Below are 19530 nucleotides of genomic sequence, written 5' to 3' on the forward strand. Positions count from 1 at the left end.
CCTCAGCAGCGCTAAGGATGTCCGACTGCAGTTTAGGCCTGCTCCCTGCTGGCAAGTGGACATCCCCCGAGGGCTGCCGGGCTGCCAGAGGAATGTCTGATTGCCATCTTGGGCCCAATACCCCAGGGAGCAGGCCTAAGCCAGCAAGTGGTCATCCCCCGAGGGGTCCCAGACTGTGAGAGGGCACAGGCCAGGCTGAGGGACTCCCTCTCCCCGAGTACACAAATTTTTGTGCACCGGGCCTCTAGTATTATATAATCTCTGTAAGGACATTGTCTTCTTAATGAATTTAGATTGCAAGCACACACACACACACACACACACCTTTTATAATGGTAATTTTCAAAGACCCAAGGCTTAACAAATACTTGAATGAATGAATGAACCAACAAACAAAAGTCAGCAAAGAATGCTCTAATTTTTAGAAGCTATAAGAGAGGACCATTTGTAGGTAACTACTTCTGTATTTAATCAAGATATAACTTCCAATGTGAAATAATAAATTGGTCCTCTGGACCTTCATTAGGTTGTTTGTGAATTTAATTAGGAAGAAATAAGTCCCCTTAGCCTCACCATTGCTGGGCAATGACAAAACAGGTTTTTGAAAACCCCACAGTAAAGACAAGACTAAAATACAGATATTCTAAGGCACAGCCTGAAATAGAGAGACTTTTTTTTATTGTTGCTATATTCAGTGTTTTAGCCCACAGTTCTTCTAATTCTGTCAAGAGAACAGTAACAATAAATTATACTCAGTCATTAAAAATAAAGATTGTAAAGCATCATCTTTTAAAAAACCTTGTTATTGTTTTTTCCTCCTTCATTTGCTTTTTCAAACTTAAAAAAGTAATTATAGATCCACAAGAAGTGGCAAAAATGTACAGGGAATTGTCCTATACTCTTCATCTCATTTCCTTCAATGGTGCTATTTTTAAAACATGAACACAAAAAATGAGATTTAATATTTGCAAGTACCTACCAGAACAAGGACAAATCTTGTGCCATTTTTCTTCATTCGCTCCATCAGCAGACTAAGGTTTTGAAAGCTCGTGCTGAGGGTAAAGTCCAGCTTCCGGTCCATGTAATCGATGTCTACATGCTGAACATCCTAGAGGAAGGGCAAGCAAGGTTTTGGGGGGTCCTGCAACAATAACCTCAGGGCATACACACTGCTCTGCCAGATTCCAGGTCTGCTGCTTGTAGACCCCAGTCCAGGTCCCTCCAAATTTACCTCATTACTCCACTAGACCCACTTGTCAATTCTGCTGATTAAATTTGCTATCTGATTCTTGCATACAGATCACCTATTCCCATTCCTTCTGCTTCTGCCTCTCCCACACACACACACATTGAAATTCTCTCCCCTTTCCTTCCCTCAGTTCATGTCTTTTCCACTCTTCAAATCTCAAACATTGGTAAGCCTATCAAAAGAAAAGTGCTAGTTAAATGTTCAAGGGTAAAAAGCAGACTCCCCTGAGAAACAAGATTGTATACCTGTTTTCCTTTTTCCCTCCAGTAAACCTGATTAAATTTATTCACATTTAAGAACTACATTATTTTATAGCATTCTAAAATGTATATACTATTTCCACCATCTCCAATTGTCTAGATGGACTTTGAGATGAAAATCTTTCCTTCTCTTTTCTCAATACAATGCCAACCAACCTATGTTTCTGCACATGAAATGTACCCAATTCAAGATTGTTGAATGATGGCTATGTGGTTAATATTCAGTTGAAACAAGAGATGTTTCTCTTTAGCTTAAAGGTGGTAATCACCTGTATTGTCTTAAGACTCTAGGTCAGTGGTTCTCAACCTGTGGGTCTCCACCCTTTGGAAAACACATATATAATTACATATTGTTTTTGTGATTAATCACTATGCTTTAATTATGTTCAATTTGTAACAATGAAAATATATTCTGCATATCAGATATTTACATTATGATTCATAACAGTAGCAAAATTATAGTTATGAAGTAGCAACGAAAATAATTTTATGGTTGGGGGGTCACCACAACATGAGGAACGGTATTAAAGGGTTGTGGCATTAGGAAGGTTGAGAACCACTGCTCTAGGTAAAACTTGTTTGAGGGAGCAGTGACTTGTGCATAAGACAAAACTTAGAAAAGAATGAACCAACATATTATTAACATTGGTTGCATTGGCAAGATAAATCTATGGAATTTTTTCATCTCTTCATTTTCCTATCTTTTCTAATTTATATTTAGGAATATCTAGCATAATAGTATTTGAAAAGAAAAAATAAGTCTGGGTGAATGTTTCAAATTATCTTTGATGAGGACATTGCAATAATTTATTCTCATCTTCTAATAATTAATTGTCCTCCACATCTCAGGAGGTGAGTTAAAAGCAGAGAAAGAAAATATGTGATGAGAATTTGACAATTATAAGAGATAATGAGCATGCTATGTGTGGAATTCTGTTTGATGATAGTAATTGACTGCACTTCTAGGGTCTATGTTTCATTGTGGGAAATGCATATATGAGTATTTGTATTTAAGTCAAAGTGAAGGCTTGAATTTATCTCCTTTTTTTCATATTGTCACTTTACATCTACCCTCTCCAAAAATAATCACAGTATAGTCTCCTAAAATTGTCATAATCTTGATATGATTCTCTCTTAGAAGTCTCCAAAGTCATGGCTTATGACTAATCATGGTTATTCTAGGATATTTCTGGCAAGAGGTAATAAGTAACAATATCCTCTACTAACTTCTGATGAATGTATGCCCTCAATTTTGAACTCTTGATTTAAAAAGGGTACTGTGACTTAAATTTAAAAAGCAATGTTTCCACATAAGATTAGCTCCATAGCTCTATTTTCTTTGTACTGAAGTAGTCATCAGTAATGTCTATGAAGATGTTTTCAATTTATAATTAGCCATAAGCCCCCATAACTAATTAAACCACAGGTAGGGTGAAGGTTTCATACATAGGGAATATTGGCTTCCACCATTTCATCATACAAATTGGAGATTTCAGTATCATTCTGGTATCCATAGCGACTCAGCTGGAATCCCAAGGCCCAGTATGAAACCATTGCTGGCCGACCAATCAACTAGAATAAAAAAGAAAAACGGATCCAAGTAGATTCTTAGGGTAAAAAAAAGATAGTTAGCTTATGCTTGAAACAACTTCAGCACTTCTACTTACTGCCTGTCTGATCTAAGAGGTCTCATAAATGTGGAACAATCATGGAGATGCAGAATGATAGAAAGTCTCTCTATATCCTAGAGCTTCCACTCTAAGAAACCTGAAAATTCAGTGGTTATTACTGATTAGAGATTCTTAGAAAGGTTTTATAGCAAATAATTAAGAGACATATGGGATATCAATATCCTTTAACACTAAAACCCTACTCTCATAAAAAATAGTGATAATGTAGTAGGAATACTCAAGGACCATCCTATATAATAAAAACGTAGTATGCAAATTGTCCCCTCGACCAGGAGTTGTCTGGGAGTTCAACCAGGGGTGGGGCTAGCAAGGGGAAGGGATTGAGGCCCCAGCCATCATCGGTGGTGGCAGCAGCAGGCAGCCGGGAATGGAGGGGGGAGAGAAGAGGAGTACCCAGCTGGCAGCCAGCAGCTGCTACAGACCCTACCAGTGCACAAATTTCATGCACTAGGCCTCTAGTAAAAAGTAAAATTGGCCTTTCTCAGTGCTAAGAATGTGCAATATCCAATAAGCCTTGGATGGTTAATTAATGAATACAATGAATTCTGACCTCAGTGTATTGCTGGGTTACAAGCTCGGGAGTTGGCCCCAAAACTACATAAAAGTCCAAAATCCCTCCTGTGGTGCGATATGTCAGGGCAGGAGTAGGCTGCAATGTCACATCTGTTAAAAAAAACAAACACACACACACACACACACACACACACACATATAGACAAACATGAGGAGCATCTTGAGAACTATAAATTACCCAGACAGGGACTCTGCCCTAATATTTGCTATTTTCACTCTCTTCTTTTAGTGCCCACCTCCTCTGGAAAGTCTTCTTTCATACTGTGGAATCAGAGATGGATTTTCAGGTACCCCAAACACAATTTCAATCTTAACCTTTTATAATGTTCTGCGAAAGGGAATTAAAATGGCAAAGTCAAACAAGGTCATACCAAAGTAGGGACCATGTTTAGTCAAAATTTTACTCCCAATACCTGGCCTAGAGATTTTAATAAATCATGGATAAATGAATAAATAAAAGGTCGGGTTATGTGCCCCATTTCCCTGGCCATTGAACTTTCTTATTTCTATTAATATTCCAGATTCTGATAAAGTGGCTGCAGGAAAACTGTCTTTATCTTACCCATGGCATTACTGTTTAGCAGAAGCACTCCATGGGCATTGCCATCCTCCTCCAGTCCCATGTAGTAGGGGTGGACACCATAGGAATTCTTCTTGTACTGGGAGAGTCACGGGGGGAGTAGATGAGTAACAAAAAGAGAAAATCCAAGAAATTCTGTCCTCCTCATAACCCAAACAGCCAACTCCTAGTCAACACTGAAGATTTAGCACAATGTCATGTCCTTTATGAAAAATTGTTTGACCCTTCCTTCCACCACATACACACACACACACACACACACACGAGTGGGGCAAAAGTAGATTTACAGTTGTGAGAATGTAAACACAGCACAGTTTACACTTGTGTTATTATTTGTTAATTATTTTATTATCTTACATATAACCCACCTATAAACCTACTTTTACCCACCCTATATTTATTTTCTAAAAGATTAAAAGACATTTAGGGACAGAAGGACATTACATAACATGTGGCCTATTTCATTTGAGAGCAGACTTTATCAATATAAGCTGAAGTTCATGAATAGGGTACATATGTGGATTAAAATAATTTTACACAGAGAGCAACTGATGGATAATCTTATTCTTCTGTACTTACCCCTGGTGGCTCATCTCGAGAAAATATTCCCCATGTGTTCCAGCTAATGTTTCTTCTAAAAGTTGTGTGCTCAGTTTCTCCGAAGCCATAGATGTTCTCAGAGGGGAGGCGAGTAGAAATGGAAAGGAACATGTCATTGAAGGTGAAGCCTGGGAGCTGAGAATCCCAACTGCAACACAGAGGCATACCTTTGAGCAAAGCTGATCACAGGCCGGAGCAAACAGAGGATACAGTTCAGATGTCTAGCTGATTCAGAAGCCTCCTGAATGGCTGCACACCTGGATCCAGGTTCAGTTACTGTGAGATGACCCAGGTCATAAGAATGTCCATGACTCGCTACCACAGCTCTGTGTTTGCGTTTTTATTCTGTGGATTGCAAGACTAGCAACTCCTTTTCTGATTAATTGGCCCTTAAGAGTGTCACTCATCTCTTTATTTCTAGATCTCATTGCCTGGTACATCAGCCTGAATCAATGAATAAGGTCTGAGCAAGTTTTCCAATAGAAAAGTGTGAAACTCAGAATGACTTTTCTGGATTGGCCAAAGAACTTCTTACCAAAGAAGCCAACAGACAGAAAGTCAGACCAGCCGGAACCGGTTTGGCTCAGTGGATAGAGCGTCGGCCTGAGGACTGAAAGGTCCCGGGTTCGATTCCGGTCAAGGGCATGTACCTGGGTTGCGGGCACTTCCCCAATGGGGGATGTGCAGGAGGCAGCTGATCGATGTTTCTAACTCTCTATCTCTCTCCCTTCCTCTCTGTAAAAAATCAATAAAATATATATTTTAAAAAAAAGAAAGAAAGTCAGACCATAGTCAAAGAGAGCCGAAGGCTGTCCGCATGTGCACGTACAGGTGACAGTTTCTAATAGGATGAGGGGCTTCAGCCCCAGGCAAATCCAGACCTGAGGATCATGCCATTCAGCAGCAGGTCAGGGATGAGAGGTGGCAATTCCTTTCATGCTTAACATTGTGAAAAGGCTTTAAGTCTATAGTGTCAATAGCAGCAAAGACTGCAAGACACCATTTCTCTCTCCTTACTACCCCTTACCCCTCTCTCCTGGCTCTTCTGTTATTATTTCTTAATGAGGCATATAGAGTTTTCTGTTCTATTTAACCAGAACAATGAGTAAAATATGTATTTTTCTTTTTCTGAAATCAAGCAACACTTAGTATTTTTAAGTCTTTGATTGCTTAATTGTTCTTGTTGAGCTAATGACTAATAAGAAATGAAATCCCCATTGAAGTGTGTGTGTGGGGGGGATAGATATCCTCTTTGTTTAAAAAACAAACATACACGTAGAGTGTTGAAGGTTAATATTTCACTTGCATTCATTAGAACCACTGCAATTAGATCTAGAACCACTCTAATTAGAATCAAATAAGTGGTGCTTACATCACAGTGCTGGAGTTCTTTCGTTGAATCTGGATCCCGAAAGGATTGTTTTGAATCCTGACATCATACAGACGGTTTTCAGGTGAGCCAACAGGAGAGGAAGGGATGTTCAGAGGCACTGGGACCTCGTACCTTTTATTAGTGGGATCATAGATCTGACAGTGAGAAAGAAGGAGACTTTCTGATGGAATCTCAAACCTAAAACCTCTCATACCAGCTCAAAATTCAGTTCCCATCAGGAAGCATCAAATATCCCAAAGCAAATAGATGTGAGGCCTACCCATCCACTATGCCCAACACATCCTGAACTGGAAAAAAAAAACCCACCCTCAACAATACCCATCAAAGCCAGGGAGGGCACTACCTCTAAGGAATTTGTAATTTAAGGGTGTAGAATCTCATAGACAGAACGTGTGCATGTGTGTTTATGAGTGCGGTATGTGAACAGTATGTACACATAATTGTATAAGACTATGTGTTAGCATGTGTACATATGTTAGAAATTAGAGAACTGAGTTTTCATATGAACTATGAGATCTTCTTACTAGTTGAGCTTCCAGTTGCTGCTCAGTTTTTTCTCCAGAATTTGGGGCCCTACCCCAGACTTTCTGAATCAGAATCTTCATTTTCAGAAGGTCCCTGGGGTGATTCACCCAACAGTGAAATGTGAAAAGCAATGTCTAGAGTGAACTGTCCAAGGTGGTACTCACTAGCCATGTGTGGCCATTAAGCCTTGAAATGTCTTAGTCTTAGCTGAAACTCACTACAAATGCAAAATACACACCAGAATTTGAAGATTTAATCTGACCATAATCTAAAGTATCTCAATACGTAATTGTATTTTGATTACATGATGAACTGATAACATTTGAGCAACTTGGTAAAATAAAATGCTATTAAAATCCATTTCACCTAATTTTTTCAATACATTTTTTAAAATATGGTTATCAGAAAACGTATGTGGCTCACATCATATTTCTTTTTTAGCAGAGAGGTGGTTCTCAAAGTGTGGCCTCTTAATTTGCAGCAGGAGCATCACTTGGGAATTCATTAGAAATGCAAATTCTTGGAAACCCTGGGCAGGAGCCCCAGCAATGTCTTTTAACAAGAGCTACAAGTGATTCTGATGCATATTAAGTTGAAGTATCAACTGCTAGAGAAATAATTGTAATGTTGGAAATGAGTCAATGCCACCCATATGAGTTTACCAAAAAGCAGACACATTGTTCTCAGGGCTAATGTGTCTCAGTAATCCTTTGAGGATCTTTCTGACTGACAGAACCCTTCACTATGGGACATGGACAACCCCGGTGGATCTAAGGCCACACCCAACTCTACTATCTCCTGACTTTCCGGCCTTTACCTTTCTGGGCTTCAGCATCCTCAACTCTAAAATGAGGGATTTGGACTAAAATATGTTTTGGTAATTTCCAGACCACAAGAACTCTGTGCTGACGACCGGAATCTGCAACAGGGGCATTACCTTGAACTGCAGCATGCTTTCTGTGTGGTAGATCACGCTGATCCTAAGGGAGCTGATCTCTGCAGAGAGAGGGTGAGAGGTGGTGGCTGCTGCTGCAGGTGTACGTCGTGTGCTCCGTAGTGATGGTGCTGCTGCTCGAGCTGACTCAGGGGCTGTCAGGTGGGTAAGGTCTGTGGTGATGCCAGTGGGCGAGTACTGAATATTACTGGGAGCATACTTAGGGATGGTGTCATAGAAACAGGTGGGCACACCAGGAACATCTGTGTTCTGCAATGAGAGGATGAATTCTCAGTCAGCCTCCAACACCACACTCTGATTTCTAAAAAATGTTGGTTAACACAGACTAAGTCTCTGACACTATGCCCATTATTATGTGTTCAATTATGTTCCCCCAAAAAGATGTTAAGTCCTAACACCTGGCACCTTATTTGGATATAGGATCTTTGCAGATGACCTAGTTAAATGAGATCATTAGGGTGGGTCTAATCCAATATTAACTGGTGTCCTTATTAAATAGGGAAATTTGGACACAGAGATATATATGTGCCCGGAGAAAGAACACCATGTAAAGAGGAAGGCAAAAATTGAGGTGACATTTTTACAAACCAAGGAACACCAATGATTGCCAGGAAACCGCCAGAAGTTAGGAGAGAGACATGGGACCAATTGTCCCTCACAGCCCTCGAAAGGAACCAAACCTGCGAACACCTTGATTTTGAACTACTGCTCTCAAAACAGTGAAATAATATAAGGTGTCCCAAAAAATACATACACACTTTGAATAATTATTCATTCCAATGTTTCTTTCTTTTCAGATTTAACCCATTGGAATGAATAATTATTCAAAGAAGTGTGCATACATTTTGGGGGGACATCTTTATGTTTGTAACAGGTGAGTAGTGAAGGGTCAGCAGGTAGCTTATCTGGAGACTGGAATCCTAAGGCAGGGTTCTGCTCCCAATGCCCCCAAACTATACCACTTTGCCATGGGATAGTTGCCCCCATTGTGACATTAGGAAATCGTTTATTTTCTCTTTCTCTGGCTTTCATTCTCTCTGTTTTTCAAATGGAGGGTAAGACTCATACCTTACCTTCCTGCCTGAACTCTAATTGATGAAAAAAAATCACTTAAAATACTCAATGCACAATGTATTGTTGCTATGTTAAAAATAAAAGTGGGTTTAAAATAAGGAGATTAGAGAAAAGAGGGAGCCAGGGCAGCAATGAGTTTCTTCTCATTCAGGATATCTGAGGAAAACACTGATTGCCTGCCACTCAGCGTTGACAAAATGGTGCATCTGTTGGCACAGTATTGTTTTCTTTCTGAAGAATGATTCCCATTCAACCCAACAGTGTTTGGAAAATGTTTCTTGGTGCCTAATCACTCCTGGGCCAGTTTTTACAACTTCCTGCTCACTGTGGTAATCTGCTCCTCATCCTTACCTCCCAAAGGCACCCCCGCTGCTTGCACTTCTCCTCAGAGGGAGTGGGCTCCTCAGGGTAGCAGTTGAACTTCTCTTGGTTACTGACCAAAAGAGTCCACCTCATGGAGAATTCTTGTCCCAGTACCAGTCCCTCGAGATCAGTGATTTTCACCACCTGAGGAACGAGAAAGAAGGCCACAGTGACAAATGAGGAGAAATAGAGACACCTGGATAATGTCCTTCCCTGATGGTTGGGAAGTAAAGCATGGGGGAGCTAGCCTTTTATCCAATCCCACTTTGCCTTGGGATGGCCTTCGTCCAATACAACCCTGCCATGTGACATCCTTCATCTAATGTCATTTTACCTTAAGATAGCCTTCATCCAATACCACTTTGTTGGGGGATAGTTGGAATATTATTGTTCCTCCTCTGGGACTTTTGACCTCCTTGCCAGGAAAATGCACTTGGCTCATTCCCGATGCTTCTCACCTCAAATCATTATAGTATACTGAATGGGAAAGGCTTCCATCATGTTAAGGAGTACTAATCACTGGGAGTGCTGTCATTGTTGGGCAATTGCCTTCTGGGAGTGATGCCTATACATTTTAATAATGGTGACAATTATAACAATTGCTAAGTTTTATTGAGTATGTATGTGTACCAGGCACTGTGATACTACTTTATATGCATTCCCTCTATTAATGCTATAAAGCAATCTTATGCTGCAAAAAATATGGTTCTCTCCATTTCACAGAACAGAAAACTGATGTTCATAGAGGTTAAATGCTTTGCCCAAGATCTCATAGCTAAGGGCTGGTAGAGCTAGGATTGGAATCCCATTCAGCCTAACTCTAGAACCCAAGCTCCTATCTTTGGGTATATGTGTTGCCTAAATGGAAGGAGGCCTCCCTACAAAATAGGGAATTCCCCAGCACTTGAAATACTCAACTAATAATTGGGATCTTTTGTCTGAGATTATCATGTAAGGGACTCATTCAAAAAGGACAAAACCACCCAGACGGCTTGGTTCAATAGTTGAACCTATGAACCAGGAGGTCATGGTTCAATTCCTGGTGCCCAATCCCCAATGTGGGGCATGGAGGAGGCAGCCAATTCAATGTTTTTATCTTTCTTTCTCCTTTCCTCTCTGAAATCAATAAAAATATATTTTTAAAAATAAGGATAAAACTGATTACCCCTGCTGTTTTATTCAACTCTCATTTTCTATAATGATATAAAAATTGCTTAAAACACTAAGGAAAGTATCAGCTGTGTCTCAAAAGGGGTCTTTAACTCAATGAGAGGGTGAATGTGTAAATACCTTCTAGAACAAGGCCAATGTATCAAATAATATAGTTTGAATAATAATGTATGGAACTGCATCACATGTGGGATCAGAATGTCTAGTTTTAAATTTGCCCAGAGAACTGCCTTCTTCCAGGTCCCACTGAAAGAACTGCCTTTTTCAAAGTTCAGGGGTTCATGTTTAGCAAGCATGTTTATCCGTCTGTATCCTCCCTAGGGTGTGGTCGATTTCCCAGCATGCCAGTGTCTCTGTGCCCCTCCAAACTCAATAGAGCGAGAGAGAGCTGGTTGTCAGAATCTCAGGGCTGTCAGCTTCCAGCAAAGGCCCTGCAGGATGGCAGGATGGAACAATTGCCCACCTTCGTTGATGCATTGTAGCTAACGTTTAAAATGTCAATATCATTAAGGACAAAATTAGTAGGTTCTTTGTCCATTCCCAAGATTGTGATATCTGTAAATGTGAGGTTGTCGGAATCCATATAATTATTTGTAATCTTTGCTTGTAGATGGTTCTGGAAAAAAAAAAAGTCAGTTTAGAGACCAAGTATATCACATTCTAACTGTGCCCAATGCCACTCAACATCTTTCTTTCTATGATCTAAATTATATCCTTTATCTCTGAGGTTCTAGAAAGTGTCTGATGATCTTCCCCAGGAAATATGTTAACCCAGACATTTAACAGTCTTAAGTCTTAGTGTAATATTTTATGCTTGCTTTGGTTCTCTGGTTATTTATTGATTCCATTATTCAGAAAATATGTTCCTGACATCATGGAATTTTCAAGCAGATGTGATGGGTACCAACAAAGAAAACAAAAAGACAGAAGCCCACAAGAGAAACTTTAACACACAAAGGATACACACAAAATGGTGCCCACATAATTTTTTTTTTTGTATTCCAATTATAATACTGATGAGAGGTTAATTGCATAAATGCTTACTATGTGTCAGGCACTGTAATAAGCATTTTACATGTATTATCTCATTGAAGTCTCACAGCAAACTATGAGGTTGAAGCTCTAATTATCTCAACTTTTTCAGAGGAAGAGAGTGAAGCCCAGAGAAATTAGATATCTTATTCAGGGAACCACAGTTCAAAAGTGACACAGTTGAGCTATGACAAAGAAAGTGGAACTGAAGACTAAGGGGAAAAAAGGAACACTTTGATGTTTAGAAAGACTAGGCATCCCACAAATATGCCCCACTGATTTCTGCAAAGGTGCAAAAGCAACACAGTGGAGAAAGAATAGCCTTTCAACAGATGGTGCTGGGACAACTGGATGTACATAGGCAAAAAGTTGAACCTCAACCTAAATGTCACATCTAATATAAAAATTATATATATATATATAATTTATATATAAAAAAAGTTTAGGAGATAATATTCAATATCTAGGACTAGGAAGGGTTCTTATATTAGACACCAAAAAGCATGATCCACAAAAGAACAAAAAGATAAATTAGGCCCATCAAAATAAAAAATGTTTGCTCTGTGAAAGACTTTGAGGATGAAAAGAGGTATCTACAGACTGAAAGAAAATATTTACAAACCATAAATCAAACAAAGGACTGGTTTCTAGAATATATTTTTTAAAAAACACTCAAAACTGAATAGAAAAATAAGGCAAATAATCTAATTAGAAAATGGGCAAAATAAATAGGTAGACATTTCACCTAAGGGAATATACAAACAGGCACAAAAAAAGTCAACATCTTTAGACATCAGAGAAATACCAATCAAAACCACAATGAGATATCACTACCCTCTCATCAGAATGAAATCATAACATCAAATGCTTGTTATGATGCGTAGAAACTGGGTGATGTATACACTGCTGCTAGAAATCTAAAATGGTTCAACCACTTTGAAAAACAGTTTGGCAGTTTCTTATAAAACTAAACATGCACTTATTGTAGAACCAAGCAATTGTACTCTTAGGCATTTATCTCAGAGAAACAAGAACCTGTGTTCACAAGCTGTCCATAATGTGCATAGCAGCTTTATTCATTTGTAACTGCGCCTGATGGAGATAGCCCAGATGCTCTATACTAAGTGAATGGTTAAATAAAAGCTGGGTATCTTGGAATACTACTCAGCAATGAAAGGGACTATGGATACACCACAACTTGAATGAATTTTGAGGGAATTATGCTGAGTGGGAAAAAAACAGTCTCCAATGCTACCTGCTGTATGATTCCATTTACATAACATTCTTGAATGGACAAAATTATTCAAATGGTGGACAGAATAGTGGTTGCCAGGGGCTAACAAAGGGGGAGGGGAGGAGGCAAGTAGGTGTAGCTATAAAAGGACCATAGGCAGGATCCTGTAGTGATGGAAATGTTCTGTGTCTTGACAGCATCAATATCAATATCCTTATTGTAAAATTGTACTATTTTATAAGATGCTCCCATTAGGGGAAACTGCGTAAAGAGTAAAACAGATCTCTATTATTTCTTACAACTACATGGGGTACTATAATTATCTCAAAATGAAAAGTATAATTGAAAAAAACAGCAACAGTAGAAACATAAAAGGAAGGAAATAAGGGAGAGAGATTCCCATAAAAGAAATCTCTGCCCATGCATAATCAGCCATCTAAGAAAACCAGATTAGATTTCTCCCATCCACTGCTAGCCTAACTCCTTTCTTCCTCTCAGACCCTTTGGGAAATAGAGACAATGTGGGAGTGCTATTCTGTGTCTCCCAATCTCTCAAAAGCACCAATTCATACCTGTGTCCAAGGCCAAGTTTAGAGGTTGGGAAGCAAGGTCATTATGGAGGAACTTCAAAATTGCAGTGCACCACTCACCACCTCCCACCCATAGCCCACATACCACACACACTTGTACAACCCACCCCCACCCCCAAATAAGGCATATCTTGGAAGCCAGGACTCATCGTATAAAACTCAGAGGCAATGCATTTTTTCCAGAAACACACACACACACACACACACACACACACACGCAAACTAGTTCTTCACTGAACTAATGCCGAATTCTTACACCTTATATATCCTTTCTGAGACCATTGGAGTCAAGCACTGTCCCTATTCCACACAACTACTCTTCTATAGCAAATCAAAGCAGTCACAGCAAAGAACATATACTGTATGTTCCTCAGAAACAGTACTTACTGAGGTGACAGAAAACTCATACAGAGTATAATTCTTTTCCGTTACAGCATCTGAAAGAGAAGGACAGAGGGTCCTCATCACATAGAAAGTAAAGGCGTTTCTCTCAGTGGGAATACCTTTGCCATCTGATTCTGCTTAGCCACGTTTTACCCATTTTTGTCAAATCTCCACAAAGGTTTCCTGGCCACTTCAACCCACAGTAACTGCTTCATCCTCCGAACTCCCATGGCCTCTATGAGATACTGTTTTGCTGGCATTTACAACATTTTGACTTGCATTAAAAGTACCCACATATACAATGTATCTATCCTGCTGCACCGGGAGTTCCTCAAGTGCAATGTCAATGTCTTATTCATCTTTATGTCCCCTCCATGCAATGCAATCATAAATAGCCAATAAATAGTAACAAATGCTAATTCTGTGCAGGGAAGGATTTTTATATCATCACAGATCATAAGCTTGTGTGAGGTACTTATATGAAAATCCTACAGTGGAAAAAACACACTACACAGATAAGATACTCCCTTCAATAGTAACCAAAGAAGTATTTTGCAAATCTATGAGCAAAAAGTATAATTTGGTATTAATAATGATACCCAGAGGAAAGAATAATTAAACTAAATCCAATAATGTCTGTTGCTTTGGTATAGTCAGTAACATACAACTTGCTCATCTGAAGTCTATTTTAATTGCATTGTGCTTGGCCAACCAAATCTCAGAATAAGTTGATTTTTAAGCTATAGAAATAAGCATCAATGATAACAGAGTGAGCACTGTATTGGGCAGCTTGCAATGACTAATCTCACTGAGCACTGCAGTGGTGGTGCCATAAGGAGGTCTACCTGCAGATATACCATCATCCCAGTACAGCTCTCCCTTTGCTTCTCTCTTGTAGTCCAAGGCAATAATGAGTCCCAGGGAGTTCTTCCGACTACAAAAGAGCAAGTCTCAGTTTCAGAGAATGAAGAAGAGATAGAACTGTGTTAAATAAGCCCCCTTCATGCTTCACAGACAGATAATTTCAGAGTTTATCCTAGAAAGTGAGTAGATCATGACCTTGAATGGAAACACGGAAGCTGGGTGTGGGTAGACAACAGAGGTTAGTAGTGAATGAGCATGAGAAGAATAGTCAAAGGAGACAGCTCCTGGTAAAAACTGGGTTTGTGATAACATTAACAATTAGCACTAATCGCTGCTTATCATGTGCCAGGAATTCACCTAAGTGTTTTATGTACATTAAATTTTTATATTATTTCATTCAAAGCTTACAATAACTCTAAAAAACCAAACTATCATCATCCCTGGTTTACAAATGATAAGCAGAAATACAAAGAATAAGTTACCATAACAATACATCTGGTATGACGTAGAATTGGGACTTGAACCCAAAATTTCTGGCTCTTGACCTTGAAGTTATTTTGTCTTTGATCTCCTATTTGACTTGCATTCTCTTATGCCTAAGTGAACCTCCTTGAGGAAAATTTTTGACCATAAAGAAAACAATAACAACTAGTCCCTTACTTCGTTATCTTATTCAATCATGAGTCAATGAGATCATTGACAATTCTTATAATCTGATTCAATCCAGAAGTAAAAGATTGTGGAAATGCAAAGGAACAGAGGCTACTTTTACCCCCTAAATGAAGACTAAGATGCCAATTTGGGGCCAACCTTGAAAGGAAGGGAGGAAGATCACTGATTAAAGATGTCTTCCTTGAGTATATCCACTTTTAGTCCCTCTATTAACCTTTCCCTAATGCTCTGCCCCTTGGAGCATGAGAGCAGTTACACCTTAGAAAAGTGAGGAGTTTACAGCTTACCTGGCCTCTGTGGTTGTGTTTGGCTGCTGGATGGGAAATATGTAGCCCCCTCGAAGGTGAAGTCCTATCCTATCAGGGGGCAGTTGCATCTCCACCAATTGTTTCCTCCATTGGATGGCTGTTCCCTACAACAAAAGAAAACAAATCAGATAATAGGCTGTTTAGGCTAGAAGGAATCATGGAGATCTTCTACTTTTACTGTCTCATTTTAAATAAGAGAAAAACTGAGACCTCCCAAAAGGGAAGGTGACTTGTCCAAGGCATAAAGGTAGTAAGTAGATAGCAAAGCTGAGACTCCAACCCATCTTATTTCATTGTATTACACCATGCTATGATTCCACAAGCAGGCTTTAACTCTCTAGGTTATCACAGCCTAAATCCTGACAGCCGCATAGTAGCCAGGTTGACATAATGAACATTCCCATCAACCTACCCCAGTTATTCAAATTATTTCATGGTATATTGGGAAAGACCTTCCACATGGAAAAGTACCCACAATCAGCTAAATGTAAAGCCTCATACTATCATCCTACCCAAGCTCCCAACAATGCTGCTGCCTTAGAACTTCCTCTGCTAGAGGTGGGTCTCTGGGCCAAGAGGGCTACCTCACTTACTGTCTCATAGTCGTACCAGATGGCATCTGGTATGTATGCTTTCACCCGGTCCACACCCTAGGGAAACAACAACAATGAGCGACATTAGCATATCCTTTTACAGTTTGCACAACACCTCCACGTGTGGCTGCATGTGCTCCTCCGAACAATCCTGAGAAATAGTTGGGATTCTGCCATTCTACCAATGAAAATACAGATACTCAGAGAGGTCGGGCAGTTCATCCAAAAAAGATCTGTACCAGAATTTAAGTTTGTTTTGCTGGAGGTTCCTGAACTTTCTAAGAGAAGCAGAGAAAGTTCATTCATTGAGTTACTTGTGTAATCTGGCAGGTGGGAAATTTAAACAGTCAGGCACCCGGGAGAACCTTCCAGCAGCATCACTATAGCAGGACATGCCATGAGATGGTGTGGCTAAAACACCAACTCCAAGGGCCTTTTATATGAGTACATTGGTGACCTTCCATGTTTACAAACTGGTCAACATAACCCTGATACCCCCTTTCTTTCCCTGTACTTCCCCAATCACTGCTGCCCCAAATCACACTTCATATGTGGACTCTACAGTAACAACCGCCCCTTGACCAGCCTTCCTCTCTCCCTCCCTACTCCTCTCCCCACCTCTTCTCTCTTCCTAACCCCAAGAGCACATCCTCTCCGGTCAAACGGAAACACAGACAGATGGCCAGCCCCAGGCATTTAAAGTCCCTGTCAATGTCCATTAGGACACAGGCTTTGTTGTAAGCTTACAAAATGGAAATTGTTTTGCTTGGTGAGGCAGTGGGACCAAGAATTACTATTTTTCTAATTTCCAAATGTTCACAAGCTCTCATTTTATTCATATTTATATTTAAATGCAGCCAAAGATATTCAGCCTCCAGCTTATTCAGCTATAGAGCCATGAGGACTACTGTTGATATACCATCCCACTGCTTAGATTATAAACACACTTCATATAACACAGGCGTGATGAGGAGTCCAGGTCCCCATAAGAACTGCTCATGCACATCCCATGTAGCATTGTCCTGGTAGAACCTGGAAAACAGAGAAGGTAGGTGAAGCTTCCAACATAAGAGAGCAGCTCATTATATGAAAACAAGGTCCTAACAAACCTTGTTACTACTAACAAGGGAAGCGAAACTATAATCTGAAAGGATGTCTTTGCGGATAAGGAAACTCACTCGTGGACCAGGGGCCTCGCTACAGTTTCCCCCCGGGTATGAGCTCGGTAGAAGAGAGTGTAGAGATAAGGCAGCAGGGTGTAGCGGATGTTCAGATAATGCCTGGAGGAACTCAATAGCTGAGAGTCTTCACCAAAGGCAGCAGGGTCCTGGTCCTAGGAGGAAACATAAGTGATTACTAAATATTTCCATCATAGTTTAAAAGTCCTCTTTGATAAGTTTTCTCACAAGAAAATAGCAATGTTCTCCAACTTGAAGATGTGGAAGCATTTCCAGAACTGAAAGGATCTGGGACCTACCTGCTCCTTCATCTTATAGATAAGAAAACCATGTCAAAAATACAGTATAAAATTGCAAGGAAGTGGCAGAGTTTAAATTTGACACATGTCTTCTGACATTGATTCATGACCGCCTCAGGATGATAAAGAAATCTACAGAGATTCCCAAGAAGATAAAGGGCCTATAGTGGGCCCTGCTTCCCCAGAGCTGCTCCAATTTATTTTATATATTGAGGTTTCTCATGATACTTCATTTGGCAAATAATAAAGTCATACTACCACTAAAAAGGAATTTGAGCCCAACCCATGGGGTTCATTGCTTGAGTGTCAACCCAGGAACCAAGAAGTCACTGGTTCGATTCCTGGTCAGGGCTAATACCTGGGTTGCGGGCTCGATCCCCAATAGGGGGTGTGCAGGAGGCGGCTGATCAATGATTCTCTCTCATCATTGATGTTTCTATCTCTCCCTCTCACTTCCTCTCTGAAATTAATAAAAATATATTTTAAAAAATTGAAACCCAGTGCCTTAAACCACCATGACCTATAATCCATCTTTTTTCTTATGCACTTTTATGAATTTGCAATGTTAAAATTTATGTGTGGTTTTATTTATAATGTTTTCACCATCAAAATTTGTTTTATTTTCTCTGTCCCAAAGACAGTGACCTCTATTTGTTCTTCAATACACAAAGTACAAAGAAATCAGGAAGACAGTTTTTAGCAGATTTTATCTAAGAGCAAAGAAAGAACCCTTTATGAGGGAAATCTAATTCTCTTAGGACCCAGAAACATACATTTTCATCAATGATGGACATGCATTTTGTTCATTGTTCATTTTCCTTGTTCTTTGAAAGATGTGCATATCAAATTTAAACTTGTTATCCTTATAGTATTACTGGGACTGAATTCTAGAAAAAATTATCTAAATTTATTCCTTTCTTTTGTTCCCCAAATTGCCCATTTCCCCCTTCCAAATAGAACTACTCTATACCACGATGAGGCTAAACACCCAAGAAAATAACACTCCACAGCTTCCAGCATCTGGTCTCCAACTGAGACAATCTAGAGGTGCCTTGTCCATCATGGTGGCCATCAGTCACATGGGGCTATTAAGCACTTATATTGAAGCATGGTAATAATCCCTCCTTAGGAAAAACTGCTGTTTGAACTACTCTGTTATTCTTAGACAGTCTCTTATTCCGTGGGTCAACTCTGTTATTTTTAGACTATAAAATAACTTTGATTTTTTGCTTGAATAGAAAAGATAAACTTAATTGTCTGACCTTGCAAGCTAGCCATTTAAAGGAGCTGATACACTATATTAATTCACATATTCTGCCAAGTGTTTGTTCATCCAAGGTTATAGGTGTTTGATTAGATATAATATGTACTCAAAGTTACAAGTTGTCTGTATAGATATTACAGCTGTTTGATTAGATATAATATCTATTCAAGGTTACAAGCTGTCTTACACAAGAACTAGAAGGATATAAGAAGGAAATACTCCCTCCTGTGTTTGTTCAGAATTTGACAGAGGTAATCTGCTCTGAACCTGCGTGCAATAAAGATAACTCCTAACTAATGGGCTCATTAGGTGTCTTGTCCAGCTCACTGATTTGCGATACAATCATGTAGTTAGTAAGATTGGGGAACTACACTTTTAATTATATTTGCTAATAGTTAATTTAAATATAAACCTAAAACTGAATCAATGTTAAAGTATTTCTCTAGTAAACATAACTTTATTGTTTTGGTAGGACTACATTTCACTCCAGCTGCTGTAAGTTCAGCATCCAAATTGAGATGTATTGCAAGTGCAAAATGTACACTGAGTTTTGAAGACTTTATAGAAAGAAAAGAATATAAAATAGCTCATATTAATATTTTGTATAAAATATGGGTTGAAATAATAGTAAAGATAGATTTATATAAAGAGCTATATAAAATAGATTAAAAAATTGTTC

At 39.3% G+C, this 19530-nt stretch overlaps 1 protein-coding gene across 1 annotated transcript in view; it reads right to left on the reverse strand.

Annotated features, from left to right (window-relative positions):
* The window catches only part of MGAM2 (maltase-glucoamylase 2 (putative)), a 74229-nt gene that overhangs the window by 26483 nt on the left and 28216 nt on the right, over positions 1–19530 (reverse strand). The window contains 15 exon segments of the mRNA XM_015572659.1: positions 980–1108; positions 2956–3081; positions 3751–3863; positions 4336–4432; positions 4933–5101; positions 6326–6480; positions 7809–8075; positions 9252–9407; positions 10897–11049; positions 13677–13726; positions 14519–14607; positions 15497–15621; positions 16111–16167; positions 17058–17142; positions 17289–17443. Coding sequence (XP_015428145.1) covers positions 980–1108; positions 2956–3081; positions 3751–3863; positions 4336–4432; positions 4933–5101; positions 6326–6480; positions 7809–8075; positions 9252–9407; positions 10897–11049; positions 13677–13726; positions 14519–14607; positions 15497–15621; positions 16111–16167; positions 17058–17142; positions 17289–17443 — 1926 coding nt within the window.

This window comes from Myotis davidii, unplaced genomic scaffold (genome assembly GCF_000327345.1).
Source record: "Myotis davidii unplaced genomic scaffold, ASM32734v1 scaffold329, whole genome shotgun sequence".
Taxonomy (NCBI): Eukaryota; Metazoa; Chordata; class Mammalia; order Chiroptera; family Vespertilionidae; genus Myotis; species Myotis davidii.